The 15,559-nt window shown below is 39.4% G+C and overlaps 1 protein-coding gene across 1 annotated transcript in view; it reads right to left on the reverse strand.

Annotated features, from left to right (window-relative positions):
• Window positions 1–15,559, reverse strand: part of akap6 (A kinase (PRKA) anchor protein 6) — a 223,063-nt gene that overhangs the window by 181,528 nt on the left and 25,976 nt on the right. Inside the window, exons 2-3 of the mRNA XM_026151733.1 lie at window positions 13,298–13,596; window positions 12,950–13,121 (exon numbers count right to left, since the gene is read on the reverse strand). Coding sequence (XP_026007518.1) covers window positions 12,950–13,121; window positions 13,298–13,533 — 408 coding nt within the window. The 5' untranslated portion in view covers window positions 13,534–13,596. The remainder of the gene's footprint in view (window positions 1–12,949; window positions 13,122–13,297; window positions 13,597–15,559) is intronic.

Consider the following 15,559-nt stretch of genomic DNA (forward strand, 5'->3'; position numbering starts at 1 on the left):
AAGATGCTGTAAACGTAATGTTTGCCACGACGCACATTAAGTTTATTTTTGCTGATATAGATACAGTGTTGCAGCGTTTTCTTGTTTCTTATTGCCAGGGGGGTCCTATACTAAAACTTTCTCTGCCTCCTGGTGGTAAAAGTTTTGACTCACTTTCCCAAATGGTCATCTAAAAAATAAGGAAGGAGTCTAAATATTTGGGGGTTATCTTGGAAAAACTACAACAATTACTACAAGCTATTCTCCAGCAAAACTGATACAAAACCAACTGCTAACATCAGTTAGCTAATAATTCCGACCTTGCTCTGTTTAACAGCACTTGGGAAACACTTTTTAAAAAAATGAAATTTACTCATTCTGTCCCCATATGTATAAGAAGAAGAAAAAAGCTCAGTCTGCTTGTATCTGCCGATGAGATGTAATCCCAGAGGTGAAAGTCATGACAGCTAAAGGAGCACAAACAGCAGGAGCAGCTGAATTAGTGTGCAGGCTTTTCTGCTCTGCGCTGAAACTAATTATGAAATCATATGTCCACGCTCTGTTTTTCTGGCAGTTTATAGCTGTGCGGGACGACGTATTTTTTTAACTATGCATATGACAGCTTTGCACGGCAAGTCTTAAACAAAAAATGGCGTTTCAATCAAATTTTAATGTCCTTTTTCCATTTGCAGAAATAGAAAATTGATTCCAATTATATGTGTTAGCCACATTTCCCAGCTCTAGGCTAGATCTAGGTTATGTGACATATTGTTCCACACAGAGGAAACAGAAGGATTCACAACTCTGTAAAAACAACACAGAGAACTGGATGAAAGATTCACTGTTCATTGGATTGACAGGTGATTAACATTGAACAGCTTGTTTACACATTGCCAGTGCCTACATAAACTTTCATTTGAGTGTGTGTGATTCACAGTAATACATTAATGTATGCCTGCTAACTTTGGATTTCTGCGTGTGTTTAAAATATACATTTACTTCAACATCTTTATTTATAAAGAACTCCTGCATCACTATAATAGACAATCATTCGATCACAGCAACACGCACACACTGCACAGTTTTTCATGCACTCGAGTCACGTAGAGTCAAGACATGACCTGTCAATCACAGAGTCCATACATCCAGCAGGGTTTCTAATTGCCTAAAATCAATCTGAAGCAAGTCGACTTGGGCTTCAGCTCTAATCCTTGCTCATCCTCATCACCGCAGACATCAAGGGCTTCAGTTTGGCCGCGTTCAAACTGCATGCGACAGCTCGGCCTCATCCGCACCCATTCGATCTAATAACCTTCAACTCCTTCACTTCAGCCCATCAGCGCAGCATGTTTTACCTTGGAGATCAAATACCGTGTGCTCCTTCTCCCCCTGGAGTATTCAAATTAAGCCGCTTCAAAGAAGGCCTGGACCCGCTGCTGCGATACAAAGACTTGTTACAGTAATTTTTTCAAAGTGGTAGCTTCTGCAAAAAGACTCCAAACTCTGCCTTTTTTTCGTCTGAGGCTGGAACTCTGCAGCGGTGTCTCTGCTGCTGGACATTTAAAAAACTTGAACTCTGCTGGAGGCAAAGAGCATCAATCAAAGTCCTCTGCAAAAAATGCTTCATTTCACACGAGTGTCTTGTGAAGGAGGCAAAGAAAAAGTAGCAAAATGTAACAGAACTAAGTATCTGAGTAATAAGTTTATACATGAGCCAAATGGCACATCAGTCAATAGCAGATGTACACGTGACATTACTGTGATTCTTTTGTCCAATGAGCACAGATTTGAACTTGGGCAAAAAAAACCTGACTGACTTTATTATCAAAACCACTGATAAAGATATAACAATTATACTGAGATGTGGCAAAAAGTAGTGTTGCCTTAAAACCTTAAAATCCAGGGATGTCAAACTCGTTTTACATCGCGGGCCACGTCCAGGGAATTTCTTCTTTCTGTCAGTATAAGGAAATTTAACCACACATTGAATCCCGGTCAAACACAGTACTTACATTTGGCACTAACTGGGATATTTTAATATAAGAAAAAGAAATGCAATTTCAACAATATATAACAGTTTTTCTACACGATTTAAAAAAAATGCTGCTTTGGGATTAAATCATAAGAATTAAATCTGTTTTAAATTTTATCATTTTAAATTACTGTCCTTTCATTTTATCATGGAAATTTTTGTAAATTGACAGAATATCTTTATTCCTTCTTCTCTTACTGTGACTGTACAAATCAAGGAACAAGGAACTTTCTGTTACTTATTTGTTTAGCTATCTATATCTATCTATTACTTATTTATTTCTATTTATTATTTATTGTTGTTTACTTATGAAAATAAAATCTAAATAAAGTTTATTTCCTTCTTCACTGTCCTGAAGATGTACAGGGGCCAGATTGGAATCTCTGGCAGATCAATTTTGGCCCCCGGGCCTTAAGTTTGACACCTCTGGTTTAATCGCAGAGACAAGAGCCAAGCTACAGGGCTGAAAGCCAGCACTAAAGGTTCCTCTGCTGGCCACTTAAGGCTGGCTTCAAATACGAGTCAGTTCCCATAAGAGCATTAAAAAGTAGGTTTACAGCCTGGTATAACAGTTCGAGCCTCTTTTAACAGTCCTTTCATAATCACTGCATGGTGGGCGCATTTATTTCTAACTCACTGATATGGATACTTGTCAGGCTTAAAGTTACAGGTATAATGACCGACCGCTGCCAGGCATCTGCCATGTCTGACATCACCATCAACTCAAGTCATTGAAATGGACCGCTCCATCACATTTGAGCTGTTGGTGCCTTTATGGACCAGTTTAGTGTAATTACCTGACAAACAGCACGATCGGCTCTGTTGTACAAACAGTCCAAGAACTTAATGCTTCAGTTTTTGTCGAGTGGAATTCTGGCAATTTACTAATCTGTCAATAAGCACATGCCTGTGTCTGTCAAACTGCAGAAATAAATATTTTCCAAATGCTGCTTATTTGTAATGTCAGAATTTAAAGTTAATTACAACTGCAGGAAGCTTTCCAATAAGGACATACTTGAGTTTTACTTAATACAAAATTCATCAGATAAAACTAGGATTACAGGCCAAGACTGCGTTCGGTTTACGGCTATCATTCGGGCAAGAATGACTTCACATTTAAAGCAGTTAACACCGTGCCTTACCTTACAGGCTTTTTTCAGTTCGTTTTTTCTGATTCCTTGGTATTCCCCCAGAACACCCAAAACACCAAGAGTAATCAAACAGTATAACTGCACAGAGCACTAAAACACACTGCAGCACCAATATGTGAAATGGTGAGCGTATGACACTCCAGTAGTGTGAGTGTGTTTGTGTGCTGACCTGCTTCTTGAGTGGGAGTGTTGGTGAGAGGAGAGGAGGGGTGACAACAGTTGCAGAGGTTATTTTAGGCCTAACCCCATTCACACACACACACACACAGATACAAACACATATATGATCATGGATACCAACACACACCTCTTGGTTATATACTCTCTAAATCCTCGTCTGTCTCCTCTCACTCCACACTAAACCTTCATTTTTAGCTTAGCACTTTCTAAGCACGCAGGCCTGTGACTGTAAATAACAACTGAGTGGTTTCCATCTTAGCATAACATTTGTTTCAGACATGAACTCCTTTCATTGGTAATTTAATATTCACTCTCATGCTTCAGTAAATCTCAGTCACTTTACACTTAAGCCTTGACAGCAGTGTTGTGTCAGGTAGCTAGTAAAAACTCTTACCATTCACACTGGTTCCTCCAGATACAGCAATGGTAATTTAACATGAAGGCAATTAAGATCTTAATGTGAAAAGCAAACATTGGTACATTAAATAAACTGTATTTTTGCTCTGTTCTTCCTGGATAGCTCGCTGCCTGCAATACATAACTCAATATCCTGTATAAGCCCACCTCCTCTTGAGGAAATGTTTTCATCATTTAGGATGAAAACCAGCATTTGGAATTTATTGCTCCAACCTCAAGGCTTCCAACCACCTATGTGGCCCACTGATTATTTCTACCTGCACACTCCAACCTGAAAGTGCAATGTTATGTGATGAAAGCTGGCCACTGACAGGCAGGGGTCACAGTTCAGCCACGTGAAATATGATTCCTGGGGTAGAAGTCAAGAGGTCCTTGTCTCAGAAAAGTAAATGTACTCCAAGATGCTGAGGTCATTTGACCCAACACGCTGTAATTTTCTTGTGGTAAAAGCTCGGATATGAAAGTTTCAAGTTTATGTTTTTTGCATGAGGATAAATTTCTGAAGACTGGGATCTTAAATGTACCCTCATTAAACTGATATTCTGGAAATATAAAGGTCTTGGTTAGAACTAATGACATTTAAGTTTGAGCTGTTAGAAAAGATGAGCGGCTCAGTTCCTCTACTGCCTCCTTTCTTCGTTCCTCTTCTCCTTTGCCTTAATAGCCACGCATGTTGAAAAGAGATTCCAAAATTCCTTCCTGTGACGGTGACATCAGCAGACAGAAATACCACGACAGCTGGGAGACAGCAGGCTGGACTCTGCTGCCTCTGGGCTGTGTTCAAATGAAACTCTGTGGGACACACAGATCACATTTGCTGTAGCAAAACCTGATCATGTTCCAGAGCTGGACAACAGTGCGCACAGTTTTAACAAGTGGGTGCTGTTCTTTCAAAGAAAATGTATTTTCTCCTGAAGAAGGAGTGAAAGTTTAATGCGGAAATAACTCCCAACATGTTTTTATTTTCTAATGAGTCTGTTCTCCACCAATCCCAGGTCACACAGACTGTGTAGAGTAAAGCTTAGTCATTAGCACGTTACCCGCGCCAGGAGTGGTCAGCCAACAAAGCCAACATAGCAAAAAATATGAAGATAATTATTTGGGAATGGTGAAGTCATGTGGAAAGTCTTCTCAGAAGAGTGGGAGCTGTTATGATTCAGGATCAATTTAGGATGTGGACATGATCAGCAAACTCAACATTAAAAAAACAGTAAATAGGGAGAGGTAATAGTTCATCAAGCTTTGAGGTACATTTTCTCCCATACAGTAGGTGAAACAACATGAATTAAGAACACAGTGTACACAATGAATCAGCGGCCATGGGTGCTTTCCGTGCATGAAAACAAACCAGATAACATTACCTCATTGTATCTGAAGGAAGATTATGTCCCAAAGAAATATATCGGACTCCTCCCACATTGTGCCCTGTCCTTATCTGCACACTGTAGTGAAGATAACTCAAACACGTCTGCATTGTGGAGTTAATAGAAGGTAAGCAATGAGAAGAAAAATAAAGGAGACAACAAGCACGTCCCCAGCAAATGTAAGACCCCACACAAAGTGAGCCTTGCTACTAGCGCCAGCAGGAGACGGAAACAACAACACAAAACCACCGAAGAAGTGAGAGGAAATGTGAGACAAGCAGCAGGCGGTAAAAACAAACATAGGTCCTGATAACTGCAAAATTTGTCACTCTATCACCTTCTACCTGTCACCAGATCACAGAAACAGTCTGCACAACTCAGAAAAACACATAACACCCTGCTGACAGATTCAGGCCTCACATATTGCAGGTACAGTTTTTAAAATCACTTGGCTGTAATTTGCACAGTAGAAATGTTGCAATGTTCATTAAATATTCATGTGATTTGTGTAATTTGAAACAGTTAGTGCCAAATGTAAGTACTGTGTTTGACCGGGAAAAGAAGTGAGACTAACAGATTTCAACATGCTTTTCTAAGACGATGTAAAGAAATTGTAAAGACCTGTATGAAAGTTTTCGTCTGCAAAGCCAGACATTATAAAGTTTCCTAAAGATGACCGAATCACTAAAAGCACTGATGCATCTGTCTCTAACAATCAAACATGTGCGCACATGAAGAATTCTTGGGTGTGTATGTTGTACTGTGCAGCAGCCTCTGCCTCTCAGAGCAGTCCAGGACATTCTCCATGCAGCTGTTACACAGCGCCTGCAGCATGATGCTAAGAATGGCTAAGAGGCTGGCATACCAACACACACACACACACACGCACACACACACAGTGGTTGCATCACTATAATCGTGTCCTACAGTCGCTCTGTTGCAAGGTCAGGTTATAGAAAAATGCCCTGCAGGCAAACGCATTATAAATATGATAAGGGGAGGGGGGCAGAGAGCGAGAGCAAAGGAAGGAGAGAATAAAAGAAAGAAACAAAGTGAGAAAAGAGCAGCGAGGACACGATGAAGAAGGAGACAGAACACCAGAGGCATGAATACAATTTCAAACAGCAGTCTGGCGATCTGTCCACTTCCATCTCCCGCTCTGTCGCTGAGCCTGACACCCACCAGTGCCATGTCTGCAATTAAGTCAAAGTTCAACCAACTCCAGCCTAATGCTCAGTATTGGGATACAATGCAGGAGCTCATTCTCAAAATACCGAAAAAATCTCTGATAACATATGCATATAAAGCCTTAAGTGCAATTATTTGCAGGCTAGCAGCCGAGCTGAACCGCTTAATACAAACCTGGAGTGAGGCTAGGGTGGCCAGGCTGTGTTGTAAGATTTGGAGATTTTTCAGAATTACACTTCAAAGAGTTAAATAGGAAGATTAACATTACTCTCGTGTGCAAATTTGGGCCTGTATAAGAAGCAGGAGTCACGATGTAGTTAGTGTAACGTAGCTGGAAGGAAGGTCAACCATAGCCTGGTTCTAACTATTTCCACTGAAGCTTACCAATTAACAGGTTTTTTGTGAGTTTTGCACATCAGTATTAATTGAAATACTACGTCACAAAATAAACTGTTTAAAACTTTTATAAACAGTACTCAAAGTTTAGGGGTTCAAAAGAAATTAGACACAACCATCTGCAGGCAATTTTTAAGCCTTAATAATAACTTAAACACACAGATAGCAGTTTATTTGCCAAGTGTCCAAATTCAAGATTTCTATCACTCTTCTTAAAAAACAGATCTACATCTCTGAATGAAATAAATCAGATACAGCATGTTATTGACTAGCTTTGGAAGTACTGGTGAGTGCATGTTTGTATTATTCATTTAGATGGAACTTGCCAGATACTTTAATCCTGTCATCTAAGTAGTTTCCATGACCATTAGCATTTATGGACATGTGACTGTAGAACAAATCAGGGAGAAAAATAAGGTAAAAAAGAAAAACTCGTATGGACTTTTTTTTATTATTGTTGTAATTGCTGATTATATTATACTGTTAGATACCATCTGCAATCGTATCTGACGTCAGGTATGGTTAAGCAGCATTTTATACATTTCTTTCTTTCCCAACAAAACCATTTTACTAAAACGCTGTCAGAATCAGCAGTGTGATTGGCTCTGTCTCTTGCTGTAATAAAGACAAATGACCACTAGATGGAGCCGACAACCAGGGAATGAGAGCCAGTAAACCTGTTCAGTGGTGGTCGTCTGTTTACTGCTTCAGTGCTGCAGTTAGAACTATAAAGCAGCCACCTGAAGAGATCAGCGATATGTGATGATGACAAAATAAAATTTAGCTATTGTTTGACAAAAGATTTTCTTTATATTAATTTTATTTTAATTTATGCTGAAGTATTGACTTGAAAGTTTCAAGGTCCGGTACAATGTCTCCGTGCTAATGATTTTACTCTTTATTGACTTTTTTTTTACCTTCATCTGCAACATGAAATGAATCAACAACAACTGAGGGGTTGGGAGATAAAAGTTTAAGGCGATTCATTGTAGAATAAATAGAAAAGAGTCAAAGTTTTTTGTTTTCTGTGTTTCTCTGCACTGTTTTGATTTGATTCACTAAAAGCTGCTGCTCACTGACTGATTCAGGCTGCTGAGCTTTTCTGCAGGCTGTAGCTCAGACCCGACACAAACATGAACTGACGGAGGCGTCAGAACGCACACACCATCAACAACAACAGAAGGAGCCGCATCTGTTTTTCCTTTGCAGCTCTGACTGCACAGAAACATCTCAGCTGTTTTTGTTTGGCGCTTTGATCTCTCCGTGCTTCTTTATTGTCTTTGCTGTTTGTCAGCACGGCTCCTGACAAATACGCCAAATCTCAACAAACTGTGGACAAAAGACTAATGGCAACACTAACAACCTACAATATTTGTATTATTTATCTTTCTTTATGACTTTCCTCACGTATTTCTCAGACATTTTTGCAGTCGTTGTATAGTCAGAGTGTCACTTTGTGACTTTGAAAATCTTGCCTTTGCTGACCTCCAGTGGTGCATCACGTCACTGTGATGCTGGGATGAACAGATGAACAAAAATAGAGCTTTTCAGCCTGATGCTAAGATACTCTAAAATAATGTCAATAGCAGGATTTGCTGTTTATGGTTCTGCTGAGAAATCAAGACTCATTAGTAGCTAATAAATGACATACAGCCAGAGTGACGTCATTTACCCACAGAACAAAGCCAGATTTGTAACTGTGTCACACACACACAGTCGTCTCTGTGGGTCTGACCGAGTCATTTCCCAGCACTGACAGTGATGTAATCTTTAAAACAAACAGACTCGACACACGCTGTCAGATGTGCGGAGCTTCTGTGTGTCCTTTATCTTTCTGGAGGGCGACAAACAGAAGCAGAAGTGAAAAGGAAAGAATACAACTTCTGGTTCTTGCGTATTTAAGAGGGTTGTTTAAGGCTTCATGTGTTTTTAGTGTGAAGTCAGAGTATGTATGCAGTATGCAGTATTGATGAGGTGGCTGTTGTTTAGATCAGTTTTTCCCAACCACTGTGCTGCGGCACATAGGTGTGCCGTGGAAGATTTTCTGGTTCCACCGGATTAGTAATCTAAATGACCGGTGTGAGTAACGGGCAGAACAATTACATTCTCTTCCACTAGAGGGCAGTGCAAATAACTGCTCTAATTAAATGGGTTGCCAACTGCCAGTAAAACAGAAGAAGACGAAGAAGTTAGATAATAGTCTTGCTGTGAGTGAGACAAAAATAGCAATAGATAAATATTTTAAAAGAAAAGTAGTCAATCTGACCTGAGTCCCTGAGAAAGCAAAAGCAAAAAAGTGTATACTGGGGACAAACCAAGCTAATTCCGCTATGCCTGGTGCTATATAACTAGTATATGATACATTCATTTAAAGGGGATGAGAGAAAAAACTGATTATTTGATGAGTTTTTCTTAAGCAAAATTACATCTATGTGTTTGATGAGGGAGGTTTACATAGATCAGTGTACACATATAAACCTGTGTGTGTGTGTGTGTGTGTGTGTGTGTGTGTGTGTGTGTGTGTGTATAGATGAGCTAGAACTGTAATTTGCAATGAGAGTTAATTCCCTGAGTTTCTTTATCCTGCCTCTCCTCTGTCTGGTTGTGAATTCTCAGTCTTTGTACTGGTGTTAGTTACTTCCTGTTTTATATCGCTAGCCTCTTCAAATTCAAATTTTCAAATTTTATTTGTCACGTACACAGTCATACACAGTACGATATGCAGTGAAATGCTTAGACAACTGCTCGTGACCTAAAGAAAAAAAAAAGGAAAGGGCTATGAATAAGATAGGAAATAAATATGAAAAATTAAAAAGTGTAAATTTAACTAGGAAGGAATAAAATATAAGAATATAAAATATAAAAAATGAAATAACTGTACAACACAAATTAGAATGAAGGGTAAATTTAACTGGGAAAGAATAAGATAAAATATATAAATTAAAGTTGAAAATAAAATAACTGTACAACAAAATACACAATATAGAACTATATAAGAATGTATGAAGAAATATAAATAAATATATATATATATACACACACAATAACAGCAGCTGTACAAGTATTAACTGGAAATGAAGAATATAATGTCCAGTGTTGTGCAATCCACATTATGTCTTGTGCAGTGCAAATATGCTTAAAGTGATTTAAGTGATGAAGTGAAAACAAAGTCCAGAAAGTCCAGTGTGTGTGTAAGAACTATATGTGTGGGTCAGTACTGTGTGGTGGTGTGATTGAGAGACCGTATCGCCTGCGGGAAGAAGCTCCTCCTCAGTCTCTCTGTGTTGGTCTTCAGGGAGCGGAATCGCTTTCCTGACCTCAACAGAGAGAACAGTCTGTTGTTGGGATGGCTGAGGTCCTTCACGATCTTCCTGGCCTTGGTCCAGCACCGCCTGCTGTAGATTGAGTGCAGGTCAGGGAGCTCGGAGCGGATGGTGCGCTCAGCTGACCGCACAAACTGTAGTGGGTCCAGTGTGTCTGGTAGTGAAGAAACGATGAAGTCTCTGACCAGGCGTTCAAAGCACTTCATCACTACTGAGGTGAGGGCTACAGGGCGATAGTCATTGAGAAGCAGGGTGGGGTTTCTTCGGGACAGGAACAATGATGGACTCTTTGAAGCATCTTTGAAACTCTTGTCTTGCGTGTATATTATATTTAGCTTTACATCATTCTCCCTAATTTCAGCTATGCCCCAAACATCCTCCTGTGTGTGTTTAAACATCTGTCCTTCATGTTGTGTCAGAGAATTTGTGACTTTTCCCTCCTGGTTCCCAGCTCCTGTGTTTGGATCATGTTGTATTCCTGATCTTTTCTGTTGGATTTTTGCACTACTTTTGTTTTGAACTCTAAGCCAGTTCTATAGTTTCATTTGTCCGCATTATGATACACAGGATAAAATGCGTGTTTTAATAGGATTCTAAAAACTGGTTCCTCCGGTGCAATAAAAGTAAGGATTCGGAAGCTTCCAGAAAAATGTGTGCAGTTAAAAATATTAAGAGACAACATGCATCTATAGTTGTGTGTGAATGTGCAGTCATGGCAGGGAGTGACTCAGCTACAGACCAAGCTCTCTGGCAGGAAATAGAAAATATCCCTCGCTCTCCCTCCCTCACACATCCAGTCTGAAGCCTCAGAGCAACTCTGGGTTGAGTCCTGCAGCTGTTACTGGAAACATCGCTGCTGCTTCTGCCACTGCTGCTATGTTCTATTTAGAGAACCCATACAACAAAAATGATGCAGAGGAGAGGAGGCCAACACACCAAAGACTGAGCAAGCAGTACCAGCGGCTTGAAGGAGAGGAAGCATCTGAGTCAGTGAAATTTAAAATAATCTCATCAATAAAAGATAATCCACCTCAGCTACATCTAAGCAGATTAAAACTCAATCTACATGAATGAATGAGCGTGAAGGGATGCCCTGACAAACGTGTCTATGTTTGAAGGTTGAGCTCCTGGAACAGCCTATGTCTGGTTCTCACTTACATAATACCAGAACTATCAAATAGATGTTCAGGAAGCCCCGTGTGACAGATTTCAGTGAGATTCAACTGTGCTGGGATGGATGAAGAGTTTATTTAAAAATAGAGGAAATATAATCTATCCAGCTTGTTGACACCACAAAATGATTTTTAAAATTATTACAAAATCCCCACCACTTAAGTTGATGTTTCAAATGTATAATTTTGTCTAACTAAAAGTTCAAAACCTGCAGATTTTTTGGTAACTTTGTAAAAAGATGAATACTTTATTTATCCCATTTATTGAAAATTCTTTTATTTTATGATAACTGAAATTAGGCTCCAGCACTGGTTAACAAAATGCATGGATGGAAATGTAAAAAAAATAAAAATTACTGTGGGGGAAAAGTGAAACTGCTCTAGTGTCCCTGGGGATTGTTTACTCATGGGTGTGGAGTAATGTACTAGACTGTTGTTATGAAGGAGCAGCCGAGGCTGAAGGCAATGGTTTCGATTTACCAGTCAGTTTATATCTAACCTTCAAACATTTTAGCAGCTGAAATGAGTTTCCTCTGTAGGGTTACAGAGTTCAAGAGCTCAAACACGAGAGGGAATTTGGACTACAGCTGCTGCTCCTCTCCACTGATCTATCTGTGCAATATCTGGTCAGAATCAAGAGAAAAAGAGTGCCAGCAGTCATTTCCCAAAAAGTGCCGTTTCTGTCAAAGCTGTGGAAGGATTTAAACTGTTCGCAGACTGAGTATAAGCCGGACATCATTAATTCAAGCAATCAAAAATAAACAACATATTTCCTTCTTCTTACATAAATACTGATGTATAATACAGAGTAAGACCGACGGCTGGTGCTGCAGAATCTGAAGAATCTGGGGAGTGGCTGGACATAAATAAATGAACAGTCAGTAACTGAGCGAAAGCCAGTTATTACATAACATCCAGACCATGAAGAAAGGAAGGGCATCATGGGAAATTCACCACCTGGGGTCATACAGCTGAATCAGCTGAGGTTCTACACGTGTGCATGTATGCTACGCTATGCTACTGCCTTTGAATGCACCGTGGTTACACAGAGAGAGACAGTGCGCGCTGACTCTAACGTTCCTGCACTGACACAAATATATACACTTCTATTTCGTTCAGAACGCTAACAACATATTCAGGAACTTTCAAGTTAATACTGAAATTAAGCCTCAACTCTGATAACACCATGTACGAACATCTAAGTTACTTTTGGTTGCTCACTTATTCACACAGTTTCTCCACAGCAGGTAGCTCAACATGTCTGATTTGGACTCTTTAAGCCAGATGCACTTCCTGGCACAACCCCAAAGAAATATACCCTTTCTTAGATAAAATCTGAGATCTTTCACTTGTAGGGCAGACTTGTAAACCACTAGTGTACACTATGGAGGCACTAATATCAGAACCTACCACTAAAATATAAATGTCAGTAATAGCTGCGACGGGAGTGTCAAGGAGCTAAAAGGCCATGAAGTCCAGATGACAGCATGTATGAAACAACAGCTGCAAGTTAACATCTAAACATTTTTAAAACTGAAGCTAATCGGAGATCAGCTTACTATAGCAGCCAATGAAGGATTTAATTTAATCTTAATCCCATACCACACAAACTGTCATCTCCAGCATCACAAAAGATGCTACAGACTCAAAAATGATGTTGATTCTCATCGAGCGATTCTAAATTCAACAGATGTCAAAGCCTTTTCTGTTTCCATCAAACAGAAATAAACAGGCTATCCATTCCTACCTTGAGCTGCACTAAGTGGACGTCCACGTGCCGGTTGTTGCTGTCTTGCCCCACAGAGTGTGTGAGCTGCGTCACTCTGTCACTGGTTGCTCTCAGCCACTTCTCAATCTCTGGTAGGTGTAGGACGACCTTCCAGTCGGCTCCAGTGTGGAGAGGCGGAGGTTTCTTTGACCTGAAGAAAAACATACGCCACACAAGACAGACAACCTCAACAATACAGACTTATAGCACTGCTACAGAATTACCTCGTGATCTTTTCCACAGACTTTCTTAGACCTTAAGAAATAGTGTATAACATGAGAGAAAACACATGAATTGTTATGATCATCACTCTGGCTAGCTTTATACCTCCGGGAGTTGTCTTGTCCCATGTGAGGTCCTTCAGTGAGGCTTCCCTGGCTGGGGCCTGGGCCCGGTGAGGAAGAGCCATCCTTCGACTGAGGCTCCAGGCCGAGAGGGGGAACAGTGATAGCAGCAAGTGAGCTCGAGGTGCTGGGGTCCAGGTTCGGGGTGACAGGAGTGACAGAGGTGAGCATCGGCGAGGCTGGCTCAGGGGCCACCGGTGAGAGAGCTACGACACTCATGGTGTTGGAGAGAGGGGAGGTACACAATTTCTAATGTGGGTTCACAGGACTCACTGAATAACACTGGAGAGAGAAGAACAGAGAGTATATAAAGGTCAATAAAAGCATCGAGATTCAGAGGAAGAACAAAAACGAAGGCTAAGGGACTGACAACAAACACTGCATCTACAACAGACACTAAAATAGCACAGTGGGCAGAAAAACTAATACTCAAAAATTTGAAAACAATAAGACGGGTTTAATTAACAGGGCTGCACCATCAATCATTTGTAATACTATATTTATATTTAAAAAACATTTAAAAGGCAGAAATGCTTTTCTTGACTGAATATATATTAAAAGTGGATCATTTTTAGTGAAAAATATCTTCAGACAATCATATATGAATGTTAATATTTTTCTAAAAATATATCAAAGTAATTCCTTCACAAAACTGATCAGTAATTTTTAAAACGCATTTATGAGTTTTAATACAAGTGCAACTTTGAATATTAAGGCTAGGTGGGAAGCTGAGACTGGCACTCTAATTTCAGAGGAGACTTGGGAAGAGGTGTTCGGTGAAGCCCATCTTGTGACTAATTCGGGGCTGTGGAGAGAATTTAAATGGGAGGTGGTCATAAGATGTTTTAGAACCCCAGAGATGATTCCTAAAATGAACCCTACAACTCCTGACACTTGTTGGCGAAATTGTGGTACTCACTTAGGAACCCATTCACACATATTCTGGTCATGCCCAAAAATTTGCTCATTTTGGAATGACGTATTTAAAGCCCTGAATACAGTCTTCCAATAACCATTAACAAAGAACTAACAGTTTGCCATTTTAGGGGTATTACAAAAGGGTTTTACAGGAAACAATAAAAAGTATCTCTTAAGAATCTTGCTTACAGCAGCACTAAAGTGTATCACCATTACGCGGCTAAATCTTGACCCACCTTCATATAATATGTGGGTTGATAAAGTAAGAGAGATTTATACTTTTATGCTCTGCGGATTCAGAGAGAATTGTTCACCGAGCGTTGGCGACCCATACATGCTTTATCATTTCAATAAACTAGCATAGGTTTGTTTTGTTTTGTTCATTTTTGCTACTAAGATTGTCACATGTTATTTAATATTATATTAAGGTGTTTTTTTGTTGTTTTTGTATTGTTTTGTGTTTCCTTTTTGGAGTTTTTATTTTAATTTGTACTTCTACATTGCTGTTCCTGCTCCTGTATCTGTTCGACTTGTGAACATTGACAAGTACAAGTTGTAAGGTTGTGAACTATAATAAAAATTGAGTTTAAAAAAAATCATATATGAATGAATAAATATTGCTTGCTTTATATAACAATATCCAAGTTTACAATTCACTTTCATGGTTTTTGCATATAAAACTGCTGTTGCCTATCAAACAGGTTTTGACTTTCTCACAAAGCCTGTGATGGAATATTTTTAAACCAATTCTTTATATTATACATTTGATCCCCAAAAGCACGAAGTAACAGGAAAACACAGATTTCTGTAAAATAAGGCAACCCAGTAATATTGTCTCAGCTGTATGTAGACCAACTCTGTTTATGTATAATAAAGTCTCAAGATGTATCATTAACCTGAAAAAGCCAGCGATTTAAGAGAAAATTAAACATTAATTGTAGTAAATGTTTTATATTTAGAGGTCAAAGTGCCAATAAGACGTCTACAGGAGTGAGTGACGAGCCAATTAGAGAAGTGACCTTTTCACTGGTGATTCTGTTGTCAAGCTGTGGAAGTACACAAACACCGATATAAACTGCCCTCCGGCTGTCATGTAGATAAAACGATGAAGCAGCTGTTCGCTCACAGACCTGCACAGTTACAGTTAGGAAAAGCATGCAAGGCACATAAACAAAAAAGAAAAATGCAAAGTAAACTAAGATAAAACGAAGTATAAAAATGAGAGCTACGTCAAATTATTTTTTACAAAATAAAAAAATAAACAGGAGAGAATTATTGCCTTCAACACACTGAGCAAAGATGCATATGTGCTCCCTCTTTCCCTCTT

This window comes from Astatotilapia calliptera, chromosome 19, assembly GCF_900246225.1.
Source record: "Astatotilapia calliptera chromosome 19, fAstCal1.2, whole genome shotgun sequence".
NCBI classification, from domain to species: domain Eukaryota; kingdom Metazoa; phylum Chordata; class Actinopteri; order Cichliformes; family Cichlidae; genus Astatotilapia; species Astatotilapia calliptera.